The 22,937-nt window shown below is 57.2% G+C and overlaps 1 protein-coding gene across 3 annotated transcripts in view; it reads left to right on the top strand.

Moving 5' to 3' along the window:
* DIP2C (disco interacting protein 2 homolog C) overlaps nucleotides 1-22,937 on the top strand; it is a 345,413-nt gene that overhangs the window by 202,254 nt on the left and 120,222 nt on the right. For all 3 annotated transcript variants that reach the window (XM_059403972.1, XM_059403973.1, XM_059403974.1), the window contains 5 exons: nucleotides 5,779-5,988; nucleotides 14,374-14,508; nucleotides 16,029-16,148; nucleotides 17,102-17,299; nucleotides 18,018-18,109. In XM_059403972.1, coding sequence (XP_059259955.1) covers nucleotides 5,779-5,988; nucleotides 14,374-14,508; nucleotides 16,029-16,148; nucleotides 17,102-17,299; nucleotides 18,018-18,109 — 755 coding nt within the window. The remainder of the gene's footprint in view (nucleotides 1-5,778; nucleotides 5,989-14,373; nucleotides 14,509-16,028; nucleotides 16,149-17,101; nucleotides 17,300-18,017; nucleotides 18,110-22,937) is intronic.

Raw genomic sequence — 22,937 nt, 5'->3', positions numbered from 1 at the left:
CTGTAAGGTTTAAAACTATAAGACTCATATTTTGTAGGTGTTTGAAATAACAGAAGATGGGGTCTTTAAATCTGTGATTATAAATATTCAATCAAATAAAAATAGGTTAAGAACTAAAGGAAAATATTGTGTTAATATGTGAGCTGAGCAGAGAAAGGATATTTCACTGGATTGGTATAACATCAGATTGGAGAAGGAAAATGAAGGAGTCTGTACAATTGGAGAGAGATGAAGAGGAATTAACAAACCGAAGAACAGGGAGACAATTAAACAGGTTGACAGAAGAACCTCAGTACCAGTGGTACAAGATTAACCTACTTTTAACTGGAATCCAAGAACGAAAAGACAGTGAGGACAGGACAGAAAAGCTATTGGAAGATTTAAGAGTTAAGAACTTCTCCGGCTGGTATAAAATGCCACCTTTTAGACCCAGAGGGTCAGTGAATCCAAAGCAGGATAAGTATAAAAAGAGTCATACCTAAGTTCATAATAGAGTGCAGAGTGCTGAAATCGAAAGATTAAGAGGAAATCTTGAAAGTCATCAGAGGAAAACATTATGTACAAGAGAACATCGTATGAACGATGAATGACTGCTGTAAAGACACCGTAGAAACCAGAAGGCAACAGAAGCACATATTTAAAGTCCTAAAGGGAAAAAACAAAACAAAACTGTCAACTCCCATCCAGAGAAAATACCCTTAATCAAAACGGTGAAATGAAGACGTAATGAGATACATGAAAACTGAGAAAATACGGGGTCAGCAGAGATGCACGGCAAGCAGGTTAATGGCTGTCATTTCGGCTGACGGGAAATGATACTAGACAAACATGTGATCTATAAAAATGAAAAAAGAGCACTGGAAACCGTAAGTAGTCGGGTAAATGTGGGATACTATGTTTTCCTGTTGTAATTTGCTTTAAAACACCTGAGCATAAGACAGATGGGTACATGGAATCCTGTTGCATGGTTGTTACTCGTGTGAAGCAGGAAGCATAAAGTGAACAGTAGAAAATGAGTAACATCAGATGTGTTATGAGTAGAGGTTCACCGAGAAAGTTTACAGGGTCAGATCTGAAGAGCAAATACTTAGAATATTGACCCCATATGGGTCTGCTAATGATGCATCCTGTGAGCCGTACATCAGTCACTAAAAAATAAGAAGTATAAGTAAGAACCTAATCGAAGACATAAAATGAAACATAAAAAATACAGTTAATTGAAGAAGGAACGAATGAATCACTGAACAGTGCATCAAAAACTAATGATGTATTGTATCTTGGCTAATGGAACATAATAAAAAAAGAAGACAGGAAAATCATCAGATGGAGAAAAAATAGGAGAAATGAATGGAACACAAATAGCAAAATGTTAGATTTAAGTCCACTTACATCAGTCATTACAGTAATTATAAATGGACCAAACACTGAATTAAAAGACTGAATTCGTCAGACTGGATTAAAAAAAAAGAAAAGAAGATACATCCGTATGTCATCTGTAGGAGACACATATATTTTTTTAAGTAAACTCTTCCTCCAGTGTGGGGCTCAAACCACAACCCCAAGGTGAAGAGTTGCATGCTCTACCAACTGAGCCAACCAGGACATGCTTAAGTAAAGAAAAGTAGTATAATTAAGAATATAAGCTTGAAAAAATATGCAGTGCAAACATGAAGTATAAAGCAAACAAGTATTTCTTAATGTGAGACAAATAGTCAGCAGGACAAAGGTAGCACGAGATATAAAGAGGGACCTTGTACAATAGGAGGTGAACAATTCATCAGAAAGACACAATAATGAATATATACCCAGAAGAGCCATTATAATTTATAAGGGAGAAACTGGCATAATGAGGGAAAATAGAAAAATCAAGAATAATAACTGGGGATTTGAAAAATGCCTTCCTTAAATAATGAGTTGTCAGCACAGCATCACCCGAGCTGATGTAGCTGGTATTCAGCGTCTTCTGCTCGACGGCTGTAGGGCACATTCACCGGTGATCCCGTTCTAGAGGGGTACCTTCCCTTCCACAGAACTAGCCTGTTAGACGTGGGCAACTCAAGGGTTTTTAATAATTGTGTGGATTAGCAGCCGTCGCCACAGTCTAGTTTTAGGATGTCTCCGTCTCCCCAACAGTTTCCTTGTGCCCATTTCCGATTGACTCCCATTCTCGCGTTGAGCCGTAAGGAGTCCCTGGTCTACTTATATGCCTCCATAGATAGTCTGGACCTTTTATCAATAACATTATGAAACACGTTCTTGTGCATCCTGCTTCTTCAGCGTGATATGCCCGAGCTCCTCCCCGTTGTCCCGTCAGTTCACCCCTTCTTGTCGCCGAGCCGTGTCCTGTCAGGTGCGCCACCTTTGGGTTATCCACTCCTGGTTGGCAGATCTGGAGGTTGTTTCCAGTTCGGGGCCATGATGAGTAAGACTGCCGTCCGCGTGTGTGTACCTGTGTCTGTGTACACATATGTCCTTCCTCTGCAGCAGATTCCTAGGAGTTGAATTAATGAATCTTGTGGGGCTCGCTGATGCTTCACTTTCAGGAAACTGCCGAATTGTGTCCACGCGGCCGCCACCGCTTTCCTTTCCAACTCGCAGGAGGAGGAATCCGGCTTCTCTACGTCCTACCAACACGTAGTTCTGTCTGTGATTTTAGTGTAGCTGTTCCAGTGCAGATGAGATGTCACCTCATCGTGGGTTTGATTTGCATTTTTGAATGGGCCTGTCTGCTACTTTATTTATTCATTGGTTAAGTGCCCACACGTTTTCCCATTTTTAAAATGAGTATGTCTGTCTCCTCACTAAGTAGGCGTCCTTTATATAATGTGACTACAAGTCCTTTGCCAGATGCACAATTTGCAAAGTATGTTTGCCTGCCCTTAATTGTCCTGTTATCTGTATAAAGATATTTATCTTATACCCTCTGAACTTGCTAAACATTTAATTCAAGAATTCTTTAGTGTGTTCCTCGGGATTTCCTACATAGAGGATCCTTTTATCTGTGACTAAAGACAGATCTAATGTTTCCATTCCAATTGGGATGCCTTTAAGTTTGTCTTTTTGCTGTATTTCACTGGCGGGAGCTTTGCAGATAATGTTGAATAAAAGTGGTAGGAGTTACCCTTACCTAAGTCTTGATCCCAGGGGAAGGACCTTCGGTCTGAATGTTAAATACAGCATTAGCTATGGGTTTTCACGGATGCCCTATTAGATTGAGGAAGTTCCTTCTTTTTTTTTTTTTAAGATTTTATTTATTTATTCAACAGAGATCACAAGCAGGCAGAGACACAGGCAGAGAGAGAGGGAAGCAGGCTCCCCGCTGAGCAGAGAAAGCCCAATGGGGGGCTCGATCCCAGGACCCTGGGATCATGACCTGAGCCGAAGGCAGAGGCTTAACCCACTGAGCCACCCAGGCGCCCCGAGGAAGTTCCTTTCTATGCCTGCATTCTTGAGAGGTTTTATTACGAGTTAGTGTGAGATTTTGTGAAGCACTTTGTCTGTGGCTTTCAGGGTTCACTTGAGGTTTTCCCCCTTTATTAATATGGTTTATAACATTAACTCCCTCTTGAGCGTCAGTGCTTGGTCCTGGTGTGCCCTGTCCATTTTACTTGCTGCTCGATTCAGTTTGCAAACGCTTCTTGAGGATTTCTGTGTCTGTGTCGCAAGGATATTTTTCTGTGGTTTTTTGGTAAAAACGTGTGGGGTGAGAACGAAAGACTGGCAGGAGAGAGGCGTGAGGGCAGTTGGTGGGAGCAGTGAAATGTGGACGTCTACGTGCGTAAATGCGTTTTTCAAAACCCCAAGTCCGAGGACTTGAACATCTTTCCCAACAAGAGACAGACGGCCAGTGACACCAGAAACAGTGCCCCGCGTCACTGATCGTCAGGGAGACGCCGTAGTCAAAGCCACAGTGAGAGTCTGCCTCACAGCCACGCCTACTGTCAGAAAACCCCAGAAAATTGCACGTGTTGGTGGGGACATGGAGAGATTTGAACCTTTGTGCCCCGTTGGTGGGAACGTAGAAAGGAGCTACGTCTGGTAAACAGGATGGCAGTTTCTCACAGAATTAAAAATACAATTACCACATGACCCAGCAGCTCCACTTCTGGGTCTGTAGCCAAGAGTGTTGACGGCAGGTCCTCGAACAGGTCAGTGTACGCCCGTACTCGGAGGAGCGCTGTGATGGAGGGAATGGGAGCCACCGCGCCCACCCCGGGGGAGGCCGAACGAAAGGGGACAGAATGTCGCTCACCCTTAGGAAGGAAGGGGATTCTGCACTGTACCGCGGCGGGTGAGTCCCGAGGACGTCAGGCATCGTGCTGAGAGCAAGGGCCACACACACACACACACACACACACACACACAGCACGGTTCCGCGCGTACGGGGCAGGAGGAATGGCCCACGTCCTAGAGAGAGAAAGTAAGATGGTGGTGACCAGGGCCTGCCGGGAGGGGAGAGTGGGGGGTTATTGTTTGGTGGGGACAGAGTTTCGGAGTGGCAGGAGGAAGAGGACTTTTGCAGTAGGTGGTGGGGTCCGACACAGATCAGGAGACTGTTCGATACGACCCACCTTCTTGCAGATGGTTAAGATGGTAAATCTTAGGTTGTATTTTAGCACAGTCAAAAAAACTAAAAGAAGTCGTGGGTCTGAATACAAACAAAAGTGTCGATTTTATTTTTCCGTCAATGACAATCCTGCTATTTTACAAGGCAGGACGGAGGAGAGGGCTTGTCCGGCCCCCACTGTGACTGCTGTTTTTCTAGCAAATTCCTAACGGACCTTCAGAAGTGGCCCAGATAGCACAGGTCGTGTCCCAACGTGAGCAAAGTGTGCGTGTGCATGTCCTTGCCAAATACTGTCGTGTCGGGGAAGAGAGAATCCTGTGTCGTGATGTGAGACAAATTGTCGTTTCTCCCGTGGTCTTTCATCCCTCCTGGCTTCGCACTTCAGTCCCCACCGCAGGACCCGGAGTTCAGTCTTGCGCGGGTGTGCAGATAAGAAGTACAGCAACATTTAATTCTTGAAAACTTCTCTGCTGGGGGACGTCCTGTTAAATGAAAATAGGTCCATTAATTTTAATGGACAAAGTGACATGTTTTATCTCCGTCCAAGATGCACACTTTTCACAGAGGAGAAGAATCAGTAAAAAGTGAAAACATTTTATTAGAAATGAACGTTAAATACATCTCGCTTGCTCGTAATATGTAACGTGATGATGTATTATCCTCAGCGGAGCAGGAATCAGGGTCTTGCGCACGTGGGTTGGGGGGGTACTTCTGACGGGCACACGTCGTCTCCACTGACATCTTCCTCTGCGAGGAAGCACGTGGCCGTCCACATTCACGCTGAATTTGAAAATAGGTTATAGCTCAGAGACATGCCTCAGGTCACGACAAGGGGCCACAGACACGCTGTGGAACACACGGACGTTCTCCGCTCTCAGAGAACGCTGCCCCGGCCTCCTCGCTGGCTGCAGGCCTGCCCGGGAGCGTTTGGTTTCTTCCCAGACTGTTGCGTGAAGCAGATCGGGGGGTACGTCTTTGTTTGCGATGGTGACACCAGCACAGACCAGCGAAATCTGTGGCCTCTTCATTCGGAGCGCTCTGGACAGAGAGTTCGTGATTCTGCAGAATCGCGCGATCTGAGACGCGCTGGGGCTTCTCGAGAGGGTTCACGGGGAAGGTGTTGGACGGTTGGCGCGCGGCGGGTCCGTGGGCGACGTGGGCTCTGGGGGGTGTGTCTTCGCCGTGATGCGCAGAGTTCGTCTCTCCCACAGATACGTCGTCCGGCTCGGAAGACGAGGGCTCGGTGCAGGGGGACTCACAGGGGACGCCCACCTCCAGCCAGGGCAGCATCAACATGGAGCACTGGATCAGCCAGGCCATCCACGGCTCCACCACCTCCACCACCTCGTCCTCCTCCACCCAGAGCGGGGGCAGTGGCGCCGCCCACCGGCTGGCTGACGTCATGGCCCAGACGCACATAGGTGAGTGCTTCCCTGTCCTTGCCGAGCCGCGGCCGCGCCCGGCGGTGCGAGTCCGTAGGAGCCTCTCGGCCCCGGGATCCGTTCGAGGGGCGGCGGGGAGCCCAGCTCCGACTCCTGGGCCACTTGGCCACTTTGTGAAACCCTCGCTTTTGCTGTTTCTCGCCATCCCCCGTGTTTCTGGGGCTTTCTGCTGCTAAGGGAACATGTGCTCGTTCGTTAGGGCAGCGGAGCCGTGTGTCTGCGTGTCCCCCCTCACACTAACACACGCGTCTGCCTGGAGTCGTAGCCGTTCTCAAGTGAGTCTGCTGTTCCTCTGGGTGCCGTCTGGGGACATGGGGGCTCTTGTCACTTCTGCTGCAGACAGCTCTCTGCCCAGGGTGTTTGAGGCTCGGGGCGGGTCCAGCGGCCGTCCTGTGCGGGTTCTGTGCGGAGGACGGTCCTGTCTGGCAGGACCAGCGCACGGTTCGGAGGCACTGCCCGAGATGTTTGAAAGTCGTGTGCAAAGGAGATGAAGGAAGTCTTCCCGGCCTGGAAGAGAGTGCGCTGGTGAGCCGCACGGCTGTCGGAATCGTGGGCTGTCGGAATGAGGGCGTGCGTTTCAGTCCCCGCGGGGCCTGACGCTCCTTTTGCCAGGAAGTGGGGCAGGTGTGGCATCCTGATCCCGGCTCGCCGTTTCAGCGATGGGTTAAGACCTTTGAGCTTCCCAGTCGAGATCCCTCACACGCCAACGGACTTGCTTCGGGTGTGGTGCTGGGGTCCGGGGTGCTCCCATTCAAACTGCCCGTGGACCCGGTGCCCTCGCCCGCAGGCCACTCCCCTCACCGTGCCGTGGCTGACGGCCTGGCCCTCGCCACGTCAGACCTCGTGTCTGCAGAAATCGCAAACTGACAGCAGGGCAAGTGCGTGAGGTGAGTGCCGGATGGAGACCTCAGACTCACGGGGCTTTGTTTCCAGATTTAGCCGCTTGAGAGAGCGCACAGAAACTCACACCACTTTTTAGGACTTCGCCCCAAGCGCACTCACTCAAAAGAAGTTGAAGTTAAATGCATCAGCTTTTAACTTGGCTGGTGAGAGAATCAGAGCAGCACTCTCTGTTCTGCGGAAGCTGGTGCGGCCTCCGTCCCCACGCGGGCCGCTGCCGGCTCCCTCAGACGCTACTTCCTCCTGCTCTGGTCTTTTAGTGGGAAAAAAAGGAACAATGATGTCTTTGCTTTGTACCTCTCAGAGCTGCGGTGAGAAAAAAGGAGGAAAGGGGAAGATTCTTAGTGTTTGGACAGCGCCAGTCCCGTGCCAGGTGGTGTCTGCAGAGCCGAGCCCAACGCCCGTGGGTGACAGCAGCGCCGAGAGCCTCTGTGTGAAACCAGCGTCCGTGAAAACGAGAGAGAGCTGCGTGGCCGGGACGTAGGCTGGGCTTGGTGTCACGTGTGTGTCCGAGCCCGCAGTGGCACCCGTGGGGGTGGTTGGGCTGAGGCCCCCCACCTCTGCCGCCCACGCCAGCCTCGGGAGCCTGTGCGTGCTGACTCTGCTCACTTGTAAGGAAGTGTCAGAATCTTACCAGGAGAAACATATAATTTCAGATTAATCACTGCCTTTGGGTCTCCCTCTGTGACGTTTCGTGTGAAACGCTGGAGGAAATTATAGCATGGAGGATTAAATTTATCCCGACTATAAGAGGTGGCGTGACTCACGGACCTCGCGTCTCAAGGCAGCCTGAACAGAATCTACGGCGTGTGACGCCACTGTTGTTCCCAATTGGGCACAAAGATAAGTTCCTAGAGTATCTGGACGTTCTCCACATGTAGGACAAGTCTGGAAAGAAAGCCGTGGCAAGATACAATAAAATCCTGAATAAGGAATGAGAATTCTGTGGCAAAGCAGAAGAAGAAGAAAGCAGAGGACCCTGTATGGTCGAAACCATACAACGTGTAGGACACGAAGGTGTGTGCGCGCCTGTGTGTACACGTGTCCGCACGTGTGTGTGCATGTGGAGGAATTTAGAGCGGAGCCGCCCCCGTGTCTCTCATTCCTGTGCATGAGGCACTTGCCCAGAGCGGTGAGCGATGCTTCTGCCTGACCCGGGGAGGGATCCCACGGTCACAGGTCCCGGAGGCCAGAGGCTCTGCAAACCCCAGGCTGCTGTGGGTTTTCACAGTGACGACATGCATGGGCCCCTCACATGCACCACCTGGTCAGGCCAGCTCCGCGCTCAGTACAAACCCCTTTCCAGGAAGTTCTCCTTCTCCGGCCCCGCTTGCTGTCAGTCCTCTCGTGGTGTGTGACGTGGGGCCTCCACGATCTTCCTGTTCAGACACGCAGCCCGGTGCACCGTGGGCTCCCGCACGTCAGGCAGGGGTGCGAACCCTTCGCTGCGGGCCCTCGTTCCAGGGATAGCCAGAAGGTTCCAGATCATTCCTAGGACGTATTTATTCAGAACCTTGTGCGCTAATGGGCTTGTGACAATGGGGAGACAGAGGAGTAAGACATCCCCAGTCCCGTGTCGACACCAGAAGCCGAGGAGAACTGGCAGAATGCTCCCGAACCCAGGAGGCAGCTTGTGGGTCGGGAACGTGGAAGCGGAACAAGTGGGCAGAAGCGACTCAGGCTGTTCTCCACTGAGGCAGAGCAGAGCAGAGCACAGGCGTGGTCCGTGGGGTTGGCATCCGACTGGTTCGTCCGGCGCGTGGACCTCTGCAGGAGCCCTCCGGTCACTGTACGTGAGCCCTGCCGGCCGACGCGTCCGAGGCGCCGTCACATGGGGGCTGCGGGCCCGTGTGGGGCGCGTGGTCCTTCGCAGATGTGCGTGGGGGTAGCTGCTGTCTCCGGGCGTTCAGGATTCGGTGGTGGGAGCGCCGTCGGCGAGCCCGTCCAGCTTAGGACTGTCGGCGAGCCCGTCCGGCTTAGGACTCCTCCGTGCCCCTGAGGAGCAGGTCAGAGGCCGCCATGCTCCCCACACGTGTCGCCCGATGAGCCCAGAGTCTGCAGCTGCAGCTCACGTCTAGAAGCTTCTCTTCCGAGGCCTTTATTCTGAGGCCTTGAATGGCCGCCATGGCGATCAGTTACCCTTTTATTTATGTGTAATCACCCCGAGTACTGAATTCTCTCTCGGTCTCTGTCGGTACTTCCGGAGCAGTTACGGTCGTAAAGTCTGAGCCGCTCAGCGAGGACGGGGACGCCGGTGAATCGTGCACGCGGGGGCCGGGGTCGCCCACGCAGCCTCACCCTGAGAGCTCCCCGGCGGCCACACGTGCGGTGTGCCTTCCCCGCAGATGGCCGGGGACTAAATGACGCGGGCTGCGTGAGCCCCCGGGGTCGGCTGAGCTGTCCCGCTCTGCTCGCTGGGACAGGGCATGGCAAGTGGGCAGGCATGTCCGTGTGGCAGGGAAGCTTTACTAACAAAAGCAGGTGTCAGGCCGCCCTGTGCTGTGCCGCGGGCCACCCCCTGCTCCAGGGGCGCCACGCCAGGCTCCTGGTCGACAGGCGGGGACAGGCGGACGCAGAGCCCGCCACACCGGCCAGCATGGACACTCCACCGTGGGTGACGGAATTCTCTGGAGGGGGAGCCTGCTTGGGAGCAGGACCCGTGGCGCCACCCCGACGGGGGACCCTTAGGTCCTCCCGCAGGCCTGCCCCTTGCCATCACGTAATTTGGGCAGAGAGCTGGCATCTGCAGTAATGCTGGGGGTCAGGGAGCGACCGTCACCGCCCATCCGTCCATCTGCTCGGGGAGCGTTCTCCAGCCGCGGACGCTGCCCAGCTCACATCGCCCTGGCTCTCGCTGTGTCTTCTGTTCCCTTCCCTGGAGAGCGGAGCTTGCGCCTCTGAGGCTCATCCTTCCCTCTGATGCTGGGTCCCGGGAGGCCGGCTCAGAGGCCCCGACCGCTCACGGCCGCCTCTCCTGGCCTGCACCAGGTGCCTGCCTCCCCCAGTGGCTCCTGTCTCCCCATGTTCTTGCTGACTCCGTGCACCCCACGGCTTCCCCGGCTACCTGCTCCTCACCGACAAGCGGATCGCGTTTCCCACCGTGAAATCCCTCTGCAGACCGCCACTGCAGACCGCCTCCCGACACGGCACACGGGTCCCCGTGCCCGAGAGCAGCCTGCCAGAGAGGCTGTCCTCCCCGAGGCAGGCTTGTAACCCAGGCTCTGCAGCAGCTTGTTCCCACAACCCACGTGTATCGCGTCCTGGTGTTCGGCGGCGGCACGTGTTGCAAGCCTGGTCCGTGTCCGTGACTGCTCCCAGCCCGTCTCCCGTCAGGGCAGTTTCAGCCCCTTGCGCCCTCACGCCCTTGCCTTCCGTGCGGTTCCAAGCCTCGTGCTTCTTCCGTGTCGTGGGACCCAGATCTGCTCCTGTCTCTTCCCAGAAATGCGGTGACTTTGGATTTTATGCTCAGAGTCAAAGTAATGGGTTTTAGGTCCGGAAGTGTCTTGTCGGCTCATGCGTGGAGCGCCCCATGCCAGGGGAGGACTGGCCGGCTGGGCAGTCCCACCTGCTGCACGCCAGAGACGCACCTGCTCAGGTCTGCCGTGTGCGGAACAACAGTGCGTTGGACTCAGAAAGGCGTCCCAGAGCCATTTGCACCTGACGCCCGTGAGTGTCACAGGTTCTCTCTTGGAGCTTCTCAGAGGCCTACGTACAGGGAGAAGAGGCAGAGCGCGGCCTCCAGGCCTGGGTGATGCACCCGAGGGCATGGACATCCCAGCCGGGGGTCAGGGCGTCCTGTCATGTGGTCCCCTTGGCCCGGCGAGGACCCAGCACCCCTTGTTCCGCGGAGGGGAGACTGAGGCCCAGGAACGTGGGCGTGAAGCCAAAGGCGCCCAGCAGGTCCGTGGTCAGCAGGACCCCACAGACCTGGGGTGCAGGAGCCTCCGCTCGTCACGGGAGGGAGCCCCTCTCCAGACGAAAGCTAGTTGGCTTGGCGTTAACCGTGAAGCCTCCCACGTCCCCAGCACACCCCGCAGGGTCGGTGGTCTGTGGAGGCTCTGGGACAGCTGCAATCTGTCGACGGAATTTCAGTTTGTGGCTATAAAAGGCAAGAGACTCTTGTTCGAAGCTGAAAGTTGCTGTTCTGATGTCCGCACCTGGGCCGGTGTGGCTGATGCTGTCCTAGCCTCGGGATCCTGTGGTGCCGTGTGCAAGGCGGAGAAGCTGGCCGTCCTCCTGAAGTCAGCCCCGGCTCAGGACCTGGGCCCAAGACATGTGGGTGCAGAGACCGCCCAGCCCTCCACATGCCTCCAGCCGCGGTCTGCGGATGGTCCGCCTGAGCCGTGAGAGACGCCAGCAGCGACAGGTTAGGCCAGTGTCTGGAGGGATGTGGAGCGGGTCCCCCGTCCTGGTCAGCCGTGCGGGGGTGGACCCGGGCAGGGAGCGGCCCGGCCAAGCCCCCGCCAAGTGGGTACTCTGCCCCTCCGAGGACAGCTCCTTCCCCCCACAAGGTCGGGTCTGGCCCTGCATGACCTCGTTGGGACACCTGCTTTCCACCCCGACGTGGAAGGCTGAGAGCCAGAGCAGCGGGGTGCCCGGGGCGGTCTGAGGTAGGACAGCCCATTGCTGGCTTCCCCGTCCGTGGTCACAGAGGTCAGGGTGACCATGGGGCCCTCGGGCTGGGACCGTCCTGCAGGAGGGACGCTCGGGCTCCTTCGAGTGCATCGCTTAGGACCCATGTTGGTGCGCGGCCACGAGCACGTGCTTGCTACGGGCAGAAGCCACGTTTCCGAACTTCCTGCCGTGCTTCTCTCGGAAGTTGTTTGCGGACGGAGGAGTAATTAACACGGCTCGAAAGTGAGGTCTCTCCCCACTTGCCCCGGGCATCCCCGTCATGCCGGCAGCACCAAAGCTGCTTGTCAGCCCGGCTGGGACCGGAGGCCCTTTGTCTGGCTCGTCACGCGTTCTTTTACTCCCTGTTCACTTACCCTCCGGACCGTTTCTCCAACGTCGGCTGAGCGCCGAGGCTGTGCGCTGGCGGGGGGTCACGTCCGTGTCTGCGTAGGACCTGAGCAGCCACACGGGGCCGGGGACTTAGGCCAGGAACTGGGTGTTTCCAGCTTCAGCAGGGGACCAGCCCGCACCCTGAGATGGTCTTGGCCAGAAACAGCTGTCCAGGTGCCATGGAAAGCAGTGCCCAGCTGGCCAGAATGCCCAGAGCGGGCGTCTGGGGAGTGAGAGGGACTACAGTACCCCGTCGTAAGGGCGACCGAACCACATCCCCGCCACCTCCCTCCCCCCTGGCCTGCACCAACTTGATTTATAGCCTCTGGAGGGACCATCAACTGCTGGGAACAAAGTCCTCTAGCGTCGATGACGCAGGCCCCACCTGGCAGTTCTCAGCAGAGGAGGTGACCCTTGAGGAGGCTGGAAGGGGCCCCTGTTTTTTTCCTTGATCTTGAAAGGACTGGGAAACGGACACAAGATCCAGTGCGCTCCCTCGCTTGGAAGACCCACACCCGCCCCGAGGATCTCAACGTGCTCCCGCCGCCCGGGGCCCTGTGGCTGCACCGGGAGCCGACAGGCGTTCCGGCCCTTTGAGCCGCGCCTCCAGCCAGAGTCCACTGTTCTCGTCTGTTAGCATCCCGAGCGTCTGTTACACACGTGGCGTCTCGATCTTCATCAGAGCAGGGCACAGGTGTCTCGCAGTGGCGTGGCCTCTGACGCCCCAGGGGGCCGGCAGTGCGGGGAGCGACCCACACGGAGGGGGAGGGGGTGCCCAGATGAACGTGGACGGCGCTCTGTGGTCCCCCAGTGGCGCGGTTCCTACTTTCCTGCTGCCAGACAGGTCAGAATCATTCGTTCCTCGCGTCGAGCAGAGACCCCGCAGCGTCGTAGCGGAGACCCCGCAGTGCTCCCAGCACAAACCCCAATGGCCGTCACCCATGACGCAGCCGCGGTGTAACTGACGCACGCGTCGGTCTGAATCAAAGCGTGACACGCTGAGCTCTCGGTCCGCCGCCTCGCTGAGGTGGCCAGCGGGCGTCTCGCTCACGATGCGTCGCTGCAGAGAAGCAGATCGCGTTTTCCTGTCCGGGGAAGCACGTTGGCAGAAGCACGCGGGGCTGGCGGAGGGGGTGGGCTGAGTCCCGACGTGGACGAGAGCCCTGCTGTGTGTCCCTCCGTGGCCGGAGCACACAGCCTCCCTCACCCCCTCAGAGGTGATCCTTTCTGGGCTGAGATGTAGGAAATTGCCCTCGGGGAGGAGTCTGCTCCGGCCGCTGTCCCGGAGTGGCCCGGCTGGGCTCCAACAGCAGATTCTTGTCCCACCTCCTGGGGGCCGGGACCCCTGGCTACACGTGGGCAGGGCCGGAGTCTCCAGAGGCCGCTGTCATGGGGCACAGACGCCGTCTCCTCCCCGGATCCTCACGTGGTCGTTCCTCTGTATGTGTCCATGCCCCGATCTCCTTAGGGGGACCCTCATGACTTCCAGTTAGGGTCGCCCTCGTGACCTCTGTGGAGACCTGTCCGAGGTTTTAGGCATGAGGACTTGCATGTGTGTGACCTGTGAGGGGACACAGCACGGCTCCCACCAGGACAGACCCTCTTGGCAAAGGGGGACGAGATGGCTGAGGGCCCGTGGCTGGGGCTCTGGAGCTTCCGGGTGCTGTACAGAGACCCCATGGGAAACCCCACATGGAGACACCACGGGCCTCCTCACACGGTGCTGCGGCCGCCGCCGGTCCTCTCGCGGTGGTCTGTGCGCCCAGCAGTCCCGTCGCACGTTGGCCGCCTCGCGGTTGGGGCTGGCCTCAGGATGTGCATCTCACAGAACAGGAAGCAGAAGCACAGACGGGTGAGTGACCGGCCGCGGGGGGTCAGCTGTGAGCCGGGGTCAGGCACCAGGCAGGGGACGCTGGCCGCCCCAGCCCCGTGCACGTGTCCGTGTGCAGGCACGCCGGGGTGCGTGTGACGCATCACGGACAGGCACATAAACACGTATGTTACGTGGTCATTTGGAATCGCGCGCGCTAACACAGAACTGCTGACGTTTCTCGAATGCTTACCTTCCGTCCCCCAACCTCGTGAGAGCCTTCTGTACGTTCAGTTCACTTCCTGGGCCCTGCAGGGGACTGACCGTGTTAGTCCCTTGTGGGGAGGACAGTGAGGCACAAGGGGCTAAGACGCTCCCCACGACCTGGGGGCACGCGCAGAGCTGGGGGGAGACCCCAGAATCCGCCTGTGGGGCTTGAGTTCTCTGCCCCTGCTGTCCCTTCACGTCGGGAGGGAGTCGACCGTGGTCCGTGTTGAGCAACGTAGATGACCTTAGAGATGACCCTCGTGCCCAGACTTGCTACGGACGAGGACACAGACCCGGCCTTTCCCTGGGACGTGGCAGTTGGTGAAACCCCGTGACGCGCTCAGTCGTGACGATCAGAAAACTTGTGATTTGCTTCTTTCTAGAGAATCACTCTGCACCTCCTGACGTGACCACTTACACCTCAGAACACCCGATCCAAGTGGAAAGGCCGCAGGGCTCCACGACGTCGCGGACGGCGCCCAAGTATGGCAACGCAGAGCTCATGGAGACGGGCGACGGTAGGTCCCCCGGCGGGCGCGGCGCCTCCTTCCTAAATCCCGTTCCTGCCCTGGCCGTCCGCGCAGCGGACTCTGACCTGTGTCGTGGCTCCCACGGAGGGTGGCAGGGTGTGAGCGGCGCAGTGTCCCCACGTTGGCCGAGAGTGTGTCTGCGTCGGGAGAAATGCCGGTGTGGCAGGAGGAAGTTCAGTCTCGGGCGGGAGCAGGCGTTGTGTATGTTCTCCTGTGCTTGCCGATCCGTCACCGACGTTGGCTCAGGAGTGTGGAAGCGTCGTGGAGGCCTTCAGCCCGAGAGTGGTGTTAGATGGGCAGGGCAGTGAGAAGTTGAATGTAGAGCAGAATAATCGGCACGTACAGCCGGTGTGGTTTCCTTGGGCTGCGGAAGGAGGTGGCTTTTTTCCTCCAAATCGGAAAGAATAAGCAGCGGTGATGATGCTCGGCAGCGGGGCTGCCCGCCGTCCCCTGCCCCACCCACCGGGGGAGCGGACTGGAGCGTGGGCTGCGCTGTGTCCTGCTCTCGTGAGCGCAGCCCCTCCCAGGCCGGGGTGGAGGTGACGGGAGGTGCGATTTCTGTGGAGATGGCCCGTGTGGCCATGGTGTGCGTGTGCTGTTCCCTCCCTCGGGGCGCATATCCCCGTCCCGGTCCATGAGCCGCACCGGCTCTGGTGTGACGGCTCCCCCTGGAAGACACATGGTGTCTGTGTCTCGGAGTGGCTCCCCAGACCGAGACGGGCCTGCGGAGGACGCACACGTTCGCCCCAGCGGTGTCAGCACCGTGGTGGTCACTAATTCCCGTTGTTAGAAAAGTTAAACTTCGTGCCTTCTTCAGCAGTCATTTCGTTGACTCAGTTCTCAGAATGGTGTCGTTCGTTGTCGTAAAGCAGAGCTGTCTTGTTATCAAACGGGATTTACTCTTCCCTGTACACAGGGAGAGATGCTAGAGGCTCGTATCCGGTGTTCTGCAAAAACCCGGATTCAGAGTGCGTTTTTAGCTATGCTCCGGGAGGTGTAAGGTGCCCTCGGTGGGCGGGACGGAGGAGGGCCGCTGTGCGCCCACGAGAGGAGAAGGCAGGCCCGCCACGGACCTCCGGTGCCTGCGCTTGCGTCAGGAAGCTCAGGGTCAGCACCTGACAGGTCGGCCCCTAGATTTGGCACGTCGGGCAGAGCCTCTGGCCCCGCAGGGGAGCACCAGGGGTCTCCGTGCTCAGGGCCTCGGGGAGGTCTGCCTGCTGTGTCGGCTCTCTGACCCCGTGGGAGCGAGGACCGGAGTCTGTGAAGGGGAGGACAAGCTTGCTCAGGGACGGCAGGTGGGACCGGGCCCGGCCTGGGGTCTGCCGGATACGGCACTGTGGAGCGTCGTTCCGTGGGGCCTCTGCCTGCCCCGGGGACGGGCTTTCACCATGTGGGGTGTCCTGGGGGCACTCAAGACAGGGCCCCAGCCACAGCGTCATGGCCGCTTGGCCCGCGGGTGAGGTGCTGACCGTCCCTTCCCTTCGTCTGTCTGTGCTTCTGTCTTCCAGGGGTGCCCGTAAGTAGTCGGGTGTCGGCGAAAATCCAGCAGCTCGTCAACACCCTCAAGCGACCGAAGCGGCCGCCGTTACGCGAGTTCTTCGTGGATGACTTTGAGGAACTGCTGGAAGGTGACCTGTCCCCCGTGTCCGTGCGGCCCCCAGGCCATCGTGCGGGGCCCTGTTGAGACGAGCAGTGCCGGCCTTCCCCGGAGGACCGCACTTCTCTGGAGCGGGTCCTGGCCCCCTTAGCAGACAGGCTGAGAGCAGGCAGCGGGGTAGCCGCCCGCGCACGCGCATAGAGTCCCTCAAGGGGGGATTTCGTCCCGGGAGCCGAGCCCCCATCCGGAACTGCGAGCCCGGCCCATGGTGACGCGCTCTGTCTGAGGAACGCGGAGCGAGTGTGTGCGCGTGAGGCCGGCCCTTTTCCTAGCCTCGGTGCACGAGCCTTTGAGCTCGAGGCCAGAGCAGCACCGGGTGTATCACGTCCAACCCAAACCCGTTGTCTTCTCATTCCGTGTATCACACACAAGACGTGGCCGACTTCTGGCCAGCAGGTGGATTGTGAGTCACGACCGTGAGGGAGAGAACCCTCCTCCGGGAGCTCACCTCAGCGGAACAGTCGGGAAGACTGTAGTAGTGCCGCACCACATCTGTCTTTGCTCGACTCGAGGGAGTGAGCTCTGTGCTGGTGGTTCAGATACGGGTGATAAATTCACACTGACGTGGCCATGCTCAAGGGCTCTGGGGCTTAGCGGGCTGTGAGCTCTGGAGTCCAGAATCAGGATGTTGCAGACAGAGCCGTTGCTGTTCAATACCCAGGGCACGCGTTCCCTGACATGTGCACCAGGCGTCCCTCTGTGCGCCGTCCCAACATTGTCCTGGAGAGCGTGAGCATTCCAGGCCTCTCTCTGTCCCCGAGGCCAGTCTGTGGGTCCTGCCTCTGATTCTAGAAAAGCGCGCATGTGTGCTTTCTGTCCACTCGTCACCTTGAGTAAGGGTCCCACTCTCTTTAAAAAGTAGAAAGTGCTTGCACTGGTAAGGTGTATTTTTCTTGAAAACTTTTTATGTTTGAATGCTTGTAGTTCAGCAACCAGATCCGAACCAGCCCAAGCCGGAGGGAGCACAGATGCTGGCCATGCGCGGGGAGCAGCTGGGAGTGGTCACCAACTGGCCCCCGTCCCTGGAAGCCGCGTTGCAGCGCTGGGGAACCATCTCCCCGAAGGCCCCCTGCCTGACCACGATGGACACGAATGGGAAGCCGCTGTACATCCTCACTTACGGTAACTCTCTGTGCTCTTTTCACCGTCCCCCGCGCTCAGCGGCCACTTCCAGGCGGGCTACGCCTCACACCGCCCTCCGTGTCCGGCACTCGCCCCCACGGGACCCTGGAAGGAAATGCTTTAGGAACATACTTAGTTTGATACGAAAAGTTATTACTTGCTAAGTGATTCCTGAGTAGAAGCCAGAGACAGGTGCAGGGAACCAGTGGGTCACAACGCAGACGGGACGTGGGATTTCACGTCTTAGAACGTATCTGACGTTCTCGAAAGTCGTGCCTTCAGGAGCGACGGCAGGTTAAGAATTTGTGTCTAAGCTCTGTGACCTGGATCCCTCAGGAAACACTCTCTTTCCAAAGAGATCACGCGAGGAAGCAAGAGAAACAGGCTTTTGTCTAGGTCTTCGTGGGCACAGTTCCTGGAGCCGGTCTGCTCTCGGACGAACTTGGCTGTACCGGGTCCAGGTCCTCCTCGCTGTCCCCTGGGTCAGGGGCTGTGGAGGAAGCACACTGTCGGCCGGTGTGCACAGAAGCTGGGTGACTGGACGACCCCTCCAGCTCCTGCTGATTCTGCTGGTTCTGATTTTCTTTCCTGATCCAGGGACTGGGGATAAGTTGAAGACTTAACAGGGACTAGCGCCCTGTCTAGTTTAATGTGTGCGTTGATATGTAGCAGATTGCACGTTTCCCCTTACTTGTTTCCTTGTTGTTTCTGTTCACAGGCAAACTGTGGACAAGAAGTATGAAGGTTGCTTACAACATTCTGCATAAATTAGGTACCAAGCAAGAGCCGATGGTACGACCTGGCGACCGGGTGAGTGCTCTTTCCGGGGCCACACAGCGAGGACACCTGCTGTCGGAAGTCTGAGTTCGGGGTCTCCTCGTGCTGATCCTGCTAAGTCAGGCTTTGTTCCCTGAACTATGGATTGGGATCAAGTGCACGAGCGCAGCTGGTGTCCTTCTTGTGTTTTGTCTGTGAGGACGCTCGGGCCGGCGAGGGGAAGGGTCACATCAGAGGAGGCAGGTAACTCAGGAGTGGCTCCGCCATCACTCGTGTCCACGCCTGTCCGAGCCCAGAGCCTGGACTCCAGCCACCGTCCTGTTGTCCCCTAGTGTCCTCTATCCGGGCAGGCAGACAGGATCGTAGAACTTGGCCTGCGTTCGCCAGTGAGCCAGACCGTCTCGGCAGCTCGCCGCTGGTCCCAGTCCTGTCCCGGTGTTGGATTCCGGGCCAGAGGCTGCCGTCCCTCACTGAGCAGCCGGTTCCCATTCTTACTTGGTGAGCCCCAGGGTGGATGTTGGGGTTTCTGTGGCAGCGTCATACCCCGTGCACTTCATACCCTCGCCCAGCTTTGTACCCCAGCGTGGGCGTGCGGCTGCGCTCAGAGCCACGGGGTCTTGGTTTTGCACGTTGTACCTTTTCCCCATTGCTGCTTTGTACCTTCAGCCCCAACTCTGACATACCCTACCTGTCCCCAAAGACCTCTCGTTGAATTTCATCAACGTGCCGGCGTCTAGCACACGAGCTGCCGTTTACTTGAGTTACCATGAAGAACAGGGCCCATGAGGAGGAATTTCTTAAAGACTGACACAGCCTTGTGTGGGGGCTGCCATTCTTGATGTTTTTTTATTGACCAGGTTTGACCTCGGGCTTTTCAATGTCAGTTATGGGTCCTGCACATCCTGAGAGTCAACCTTGCCACAAAGCTACAGTCCTCGACACGGAGCAGTACTGACGGCAACATAGAGATGTGTGGACGGAGTAGAGCCCGGCGGGGGGATGGTTTTCATTAAGGGAGCTCGGACGTGAAATGGGGGAGGACGGTGTCTTCCACAAATGGTGCTGGGAGACGGGGCGTCCCCAGCGGAAGGAGGACACTGAACCTTCTTGCTGTGGAGTAAAAAGTTAACTCACAGTAGATCAGACGCTTAAGGGCAAAGACTGCAACTCTGAGAATAAAACCGGGGAAAGTGTCACAGAATCTGGCAGTGATTTCTTAGACGACACCAAAAACACAGGCAACAAAAACGAAAACGTGAATTAGATTTCATCAGGATGACTCCCGTGTGCCCCAGAGGCTACCGAGAGCTGTGGCAGCGTACAGGACGAGAGAGAATGTGTCTACAAATCCTGGATCTGTTACGTCCAGGATCTGGAAACGAAACTCCCACAATTCAGCAACAACCAATAAAAAAAAAAAAGGTGAAGCAATGGACAGAGACTTGAAGGGGGCTGGTCTGCCCCTGGGAAGATGCTCCATGTTCCTGCTCATCTGGGGACAGTGCCTTAAAGCCCCAGTGACACAGCACATCCGTCACGGTCGCAAGAATGAAGACACGCCCATGCTGCCAGTAGGGAGGTCCCCTGTGCAGCCACCAGGAAGCAGTATGGTGGTGCCCTTGGAAACGAAGCACGGCACGACCCCATGACCCAGCCACGGGCCTTCCTTCCGGAAGAACCGGAAGCAGGGGCTTGAATAGACGTTTCTGCACCAGCGCTCAGAGCAGCCCTGTTCGCAGAACCAGAGGGGAAGGAGCTCAGGTGTCCGCAGACGGACGGATGGAGAAGCGCAGTGCAGTGCACACGCAGGAGTGTCACGCAGCCTTAGAAGGAAGATGAGTTCTGGCCCACGCTGACATCAGACGGCCCCGGAGGGCTTTATGCTGCGTGAAATGCGGCGGCCACAAAGGACCGGCATAGGAGGTGCTTAGGGCAGTGAATTTCCCTGAGACAGAAGCACGGTGGGGGCCCTAGAGGGTCTGGGGACGTTGTTGGGGGCTGGGGACTGGGGGGGGGGGGTTGGGGGAGGGCCGGGCGAGGGCCTGGGAGCTGGAGGCTTCGCTGAGGAGGAGGAGAGTTCTGGGGCTGGTTCTGGAAGGGGAGGGCTGCAGGGCAGGGCGGACGTCCTTAGTGGTCCCGAGGTGCGCACTTGGGAACAGCTGAGAGGGTCTGCTCTTGCGCGGTCATCACGAGAAAACCCCGTGTGGGTGAGGGCTTCCTTCGCACTGATCTGGGGGACGGTCTCAGTCCGCCTGCGTGAGTGCTCCCAGGTCCTGACCTTGAGGTTCCTGACGGTAAAGAGAACACAGCGAAGCGCCCCGCCCAGCTAGGAAGGAGGCGTCTGTGGGCGGTTTTGGTAGAATAAACGGAATACGGAGGTTTCCGGCAGAAGCCGGCCAGAACGGTGTGAGGGAACGACTCTTCTACATCATCCTGGGGTCGCTCATGCCGCCAGCATCTGGCCCAGGCGTGCGGGCGCCTGTACTGGAGACACGTGACCACAGCCGTCGACCGGTCACGACCTCCTGTTGCAATAAACAGAGTTTTTACTCTCGTTCAAGATGACTTTTGAACAAAACATTATTTTCCCCAGAGTAACGAGCATATTCAGTCTTTTACATAAAAACTTGACGACATTTTTCACATGGGTGACCTTATCGACGCAATTTGGGGCATTACCTTTAAAGGAAATGCCTTTAAAACACATTTGTGTGCCTAAGCTGAACGGGGTTTGGGGAGCTGTGGAGGGTGCTCGGAAGACCCCAAGATGCGGCCCCCGTGAGGCCGGCCTGCAGGAACTTGCCGTACCGGAAAGGATACAGACACAGTAGGATGGTTGGCTTTTCTAGACGTTGGGAAGTGATCGGGTCCTCAGAACAGGTGGTAAGAGCTGGAGGTGGACTGTCCCGGTGGGGGGCAGAGCGACTTTCTCCTTTGGGGGGAGCATCTGCAACCCTGGAATCTTCCCGGAGTGCAGAGCAAGCCCCGGGCCGTCGGCCAGGTAGCAGGCACGCGTGGGAAAGAGCCACGGCAGGAATGCGTGTGGGGCCCAAAAGCTGGACAAACCAGTGTCCTCGGAGCCCCCGACGTGGGGAGAGCCAAGCACGGGCCCAAGCAAGAGGGTTGCTTTTAGGAGCCAAGACCTCAGCAGACGCGGGGCTGTGCCTCTCTGCCCTTGACTCGTGGGTGCAGCCTGCACTGTGGGTCCTGAGGTCCGGCGGCATCCGGAGCACGGGTTTGCAGTTGTGAGGGGGCTGCGTGCCTCTGTCAGAGCGCCGCCTGCCCGCGAGCCCGGGAGTCCCTGCCGAGCCACCAGAAGACCCGCATGCGCCGCGTTCAGACTTGGAAGGAGAATGTCCCTCCCTAAACTGCAAAACAGAACAACGAAAGTCTTTCCATTATTTTTTTTTTGTCTCGGTCTTTTCCGTTTTCATTCTAGTCTCCTGGTGTTCGACCCGTCTGTCCGCTGCATTGATGCTGTTGAGAGACAGAGCATCGGACCATTCTGTGTTTGCTTTCATCTACTTTACACCGGCACGAAATGTTTCACCCTCCTTAGCACAGCTCTGCAAGTTCCTCTAACGTAGCCTCGTTGGCAGAGGCCGTGGTGACTTGGCCATGGGGACTGGAATGCCCGGGTCAGGTGGGTCTTCGTCTGAGCAGAGCTGGGCTGCAGCCGGCCCTGGATCCCGGAGCACGACCGACCTGGTCCGGCGGCGACCCTGGATTGCTCTTGGTGCTCCGGCCTGGGGAGGACGCTGCGCGGCGGACAGGTGCTCTAGGAAGACAAGGAGTCCACGGTTACCAGGTCCCTTGTGCGCAGGGCGACCGTCCGTTTTGGAGGGCAGTTCGGTGTTCTCTGAGGATGCCTCACAAGCACTCACTCCGTGAACACAGAGCTTGGCCGGACCCTGGTCTAAAAGCTGGTGGTGTCACGTCCGCGTGTCAGCTGGAGGCACAGACCTGAGCTGTGACAAACCTCTAGGACGTGCCGGGAGGTCAGCGGTGGCCTCCTGTCCTCGGGCTGGGATCGGAAAAGTCGCTTTGCCAGTTTTCCCAGACATGGTTCCTCAGTGCTGCGACGGCTCTTCCTGGCCTTCCGGGGGCGTGGTCCCTCATTTCTCCGCTTTCCGTCAGCTGCAGGAGTGCCGTCTGGAGAGGAGACCTTCAGTTAGTCCCAGACTCGTTTCACTTCCCACCGGCTGTCCTGCTGGCCGACACTGAAGACGTGGCCTGCTCGGTTCCCAGCTGCGAACTGGCTCTGTGCCAATTCGCTTACTTAAATACGGAGATGGAGATGGAGCCTCTTCCCGGCTGCTCACGGCAGAACCCGCGACATGTAGGCAGGACAACATTCGAGAAGAAACCGCTTAAGCTTCTGAGTGAGGTCACGCAGGACTGACGTGTGCACGTTAAGTCCCGGGGCCGGAGAGCGTCGGAGCACGCCGCCGGCCGCCGGCCGCAGGGAGGGACAGGAGCACGGACGCGGGGCCGGCGGGCGGGAGAGATGCGCTGGCCCGGGAGCGGGTCCTGCAGAGCAGAGCGCGGTGTGTGGTCATAGCACGGCTCCGCTCTGTCCCTAGGACGTGTTCCCAGCGGCCCGAAGGGAAAGGCTGGTCCCAGAGGAGCCACGGGGACAGGACAGCCAGCGGGGTCCGCAGTGGGTGAGCTGCACGGCAGACTCTAGAACGAGCTCCACATACACCGTCGGACCACGTGTTTGTGAAGCAGCCAGTGCCACGTAAAGGGGCATTTGACAACGGATCCTCCAACGCTACATGTGACAGTGGGAATAAAACAGAAGTGACATTAAGTTCACGCTCTCAGACAGATTTCTAAGTCTTTGCCACCTCAGGGCCCA

Source organism: Mustela nigripes, chromosome 6, assembly GCF_022355385.1.
Source record: "Mustela nigripes isolate SB6536 chromosome 6, MUSNIG.SB6536, whole genome shotgun sequence".
Lineage (NCBI taxonomy): Eukaryota > Metazoa > Chordata > Mammalia > Carnivora > Mustelidae > Mustela > Mustela nigripes.
This window is presented reverse-complemented; position numbering and strand designations above follow the sequence as displayed.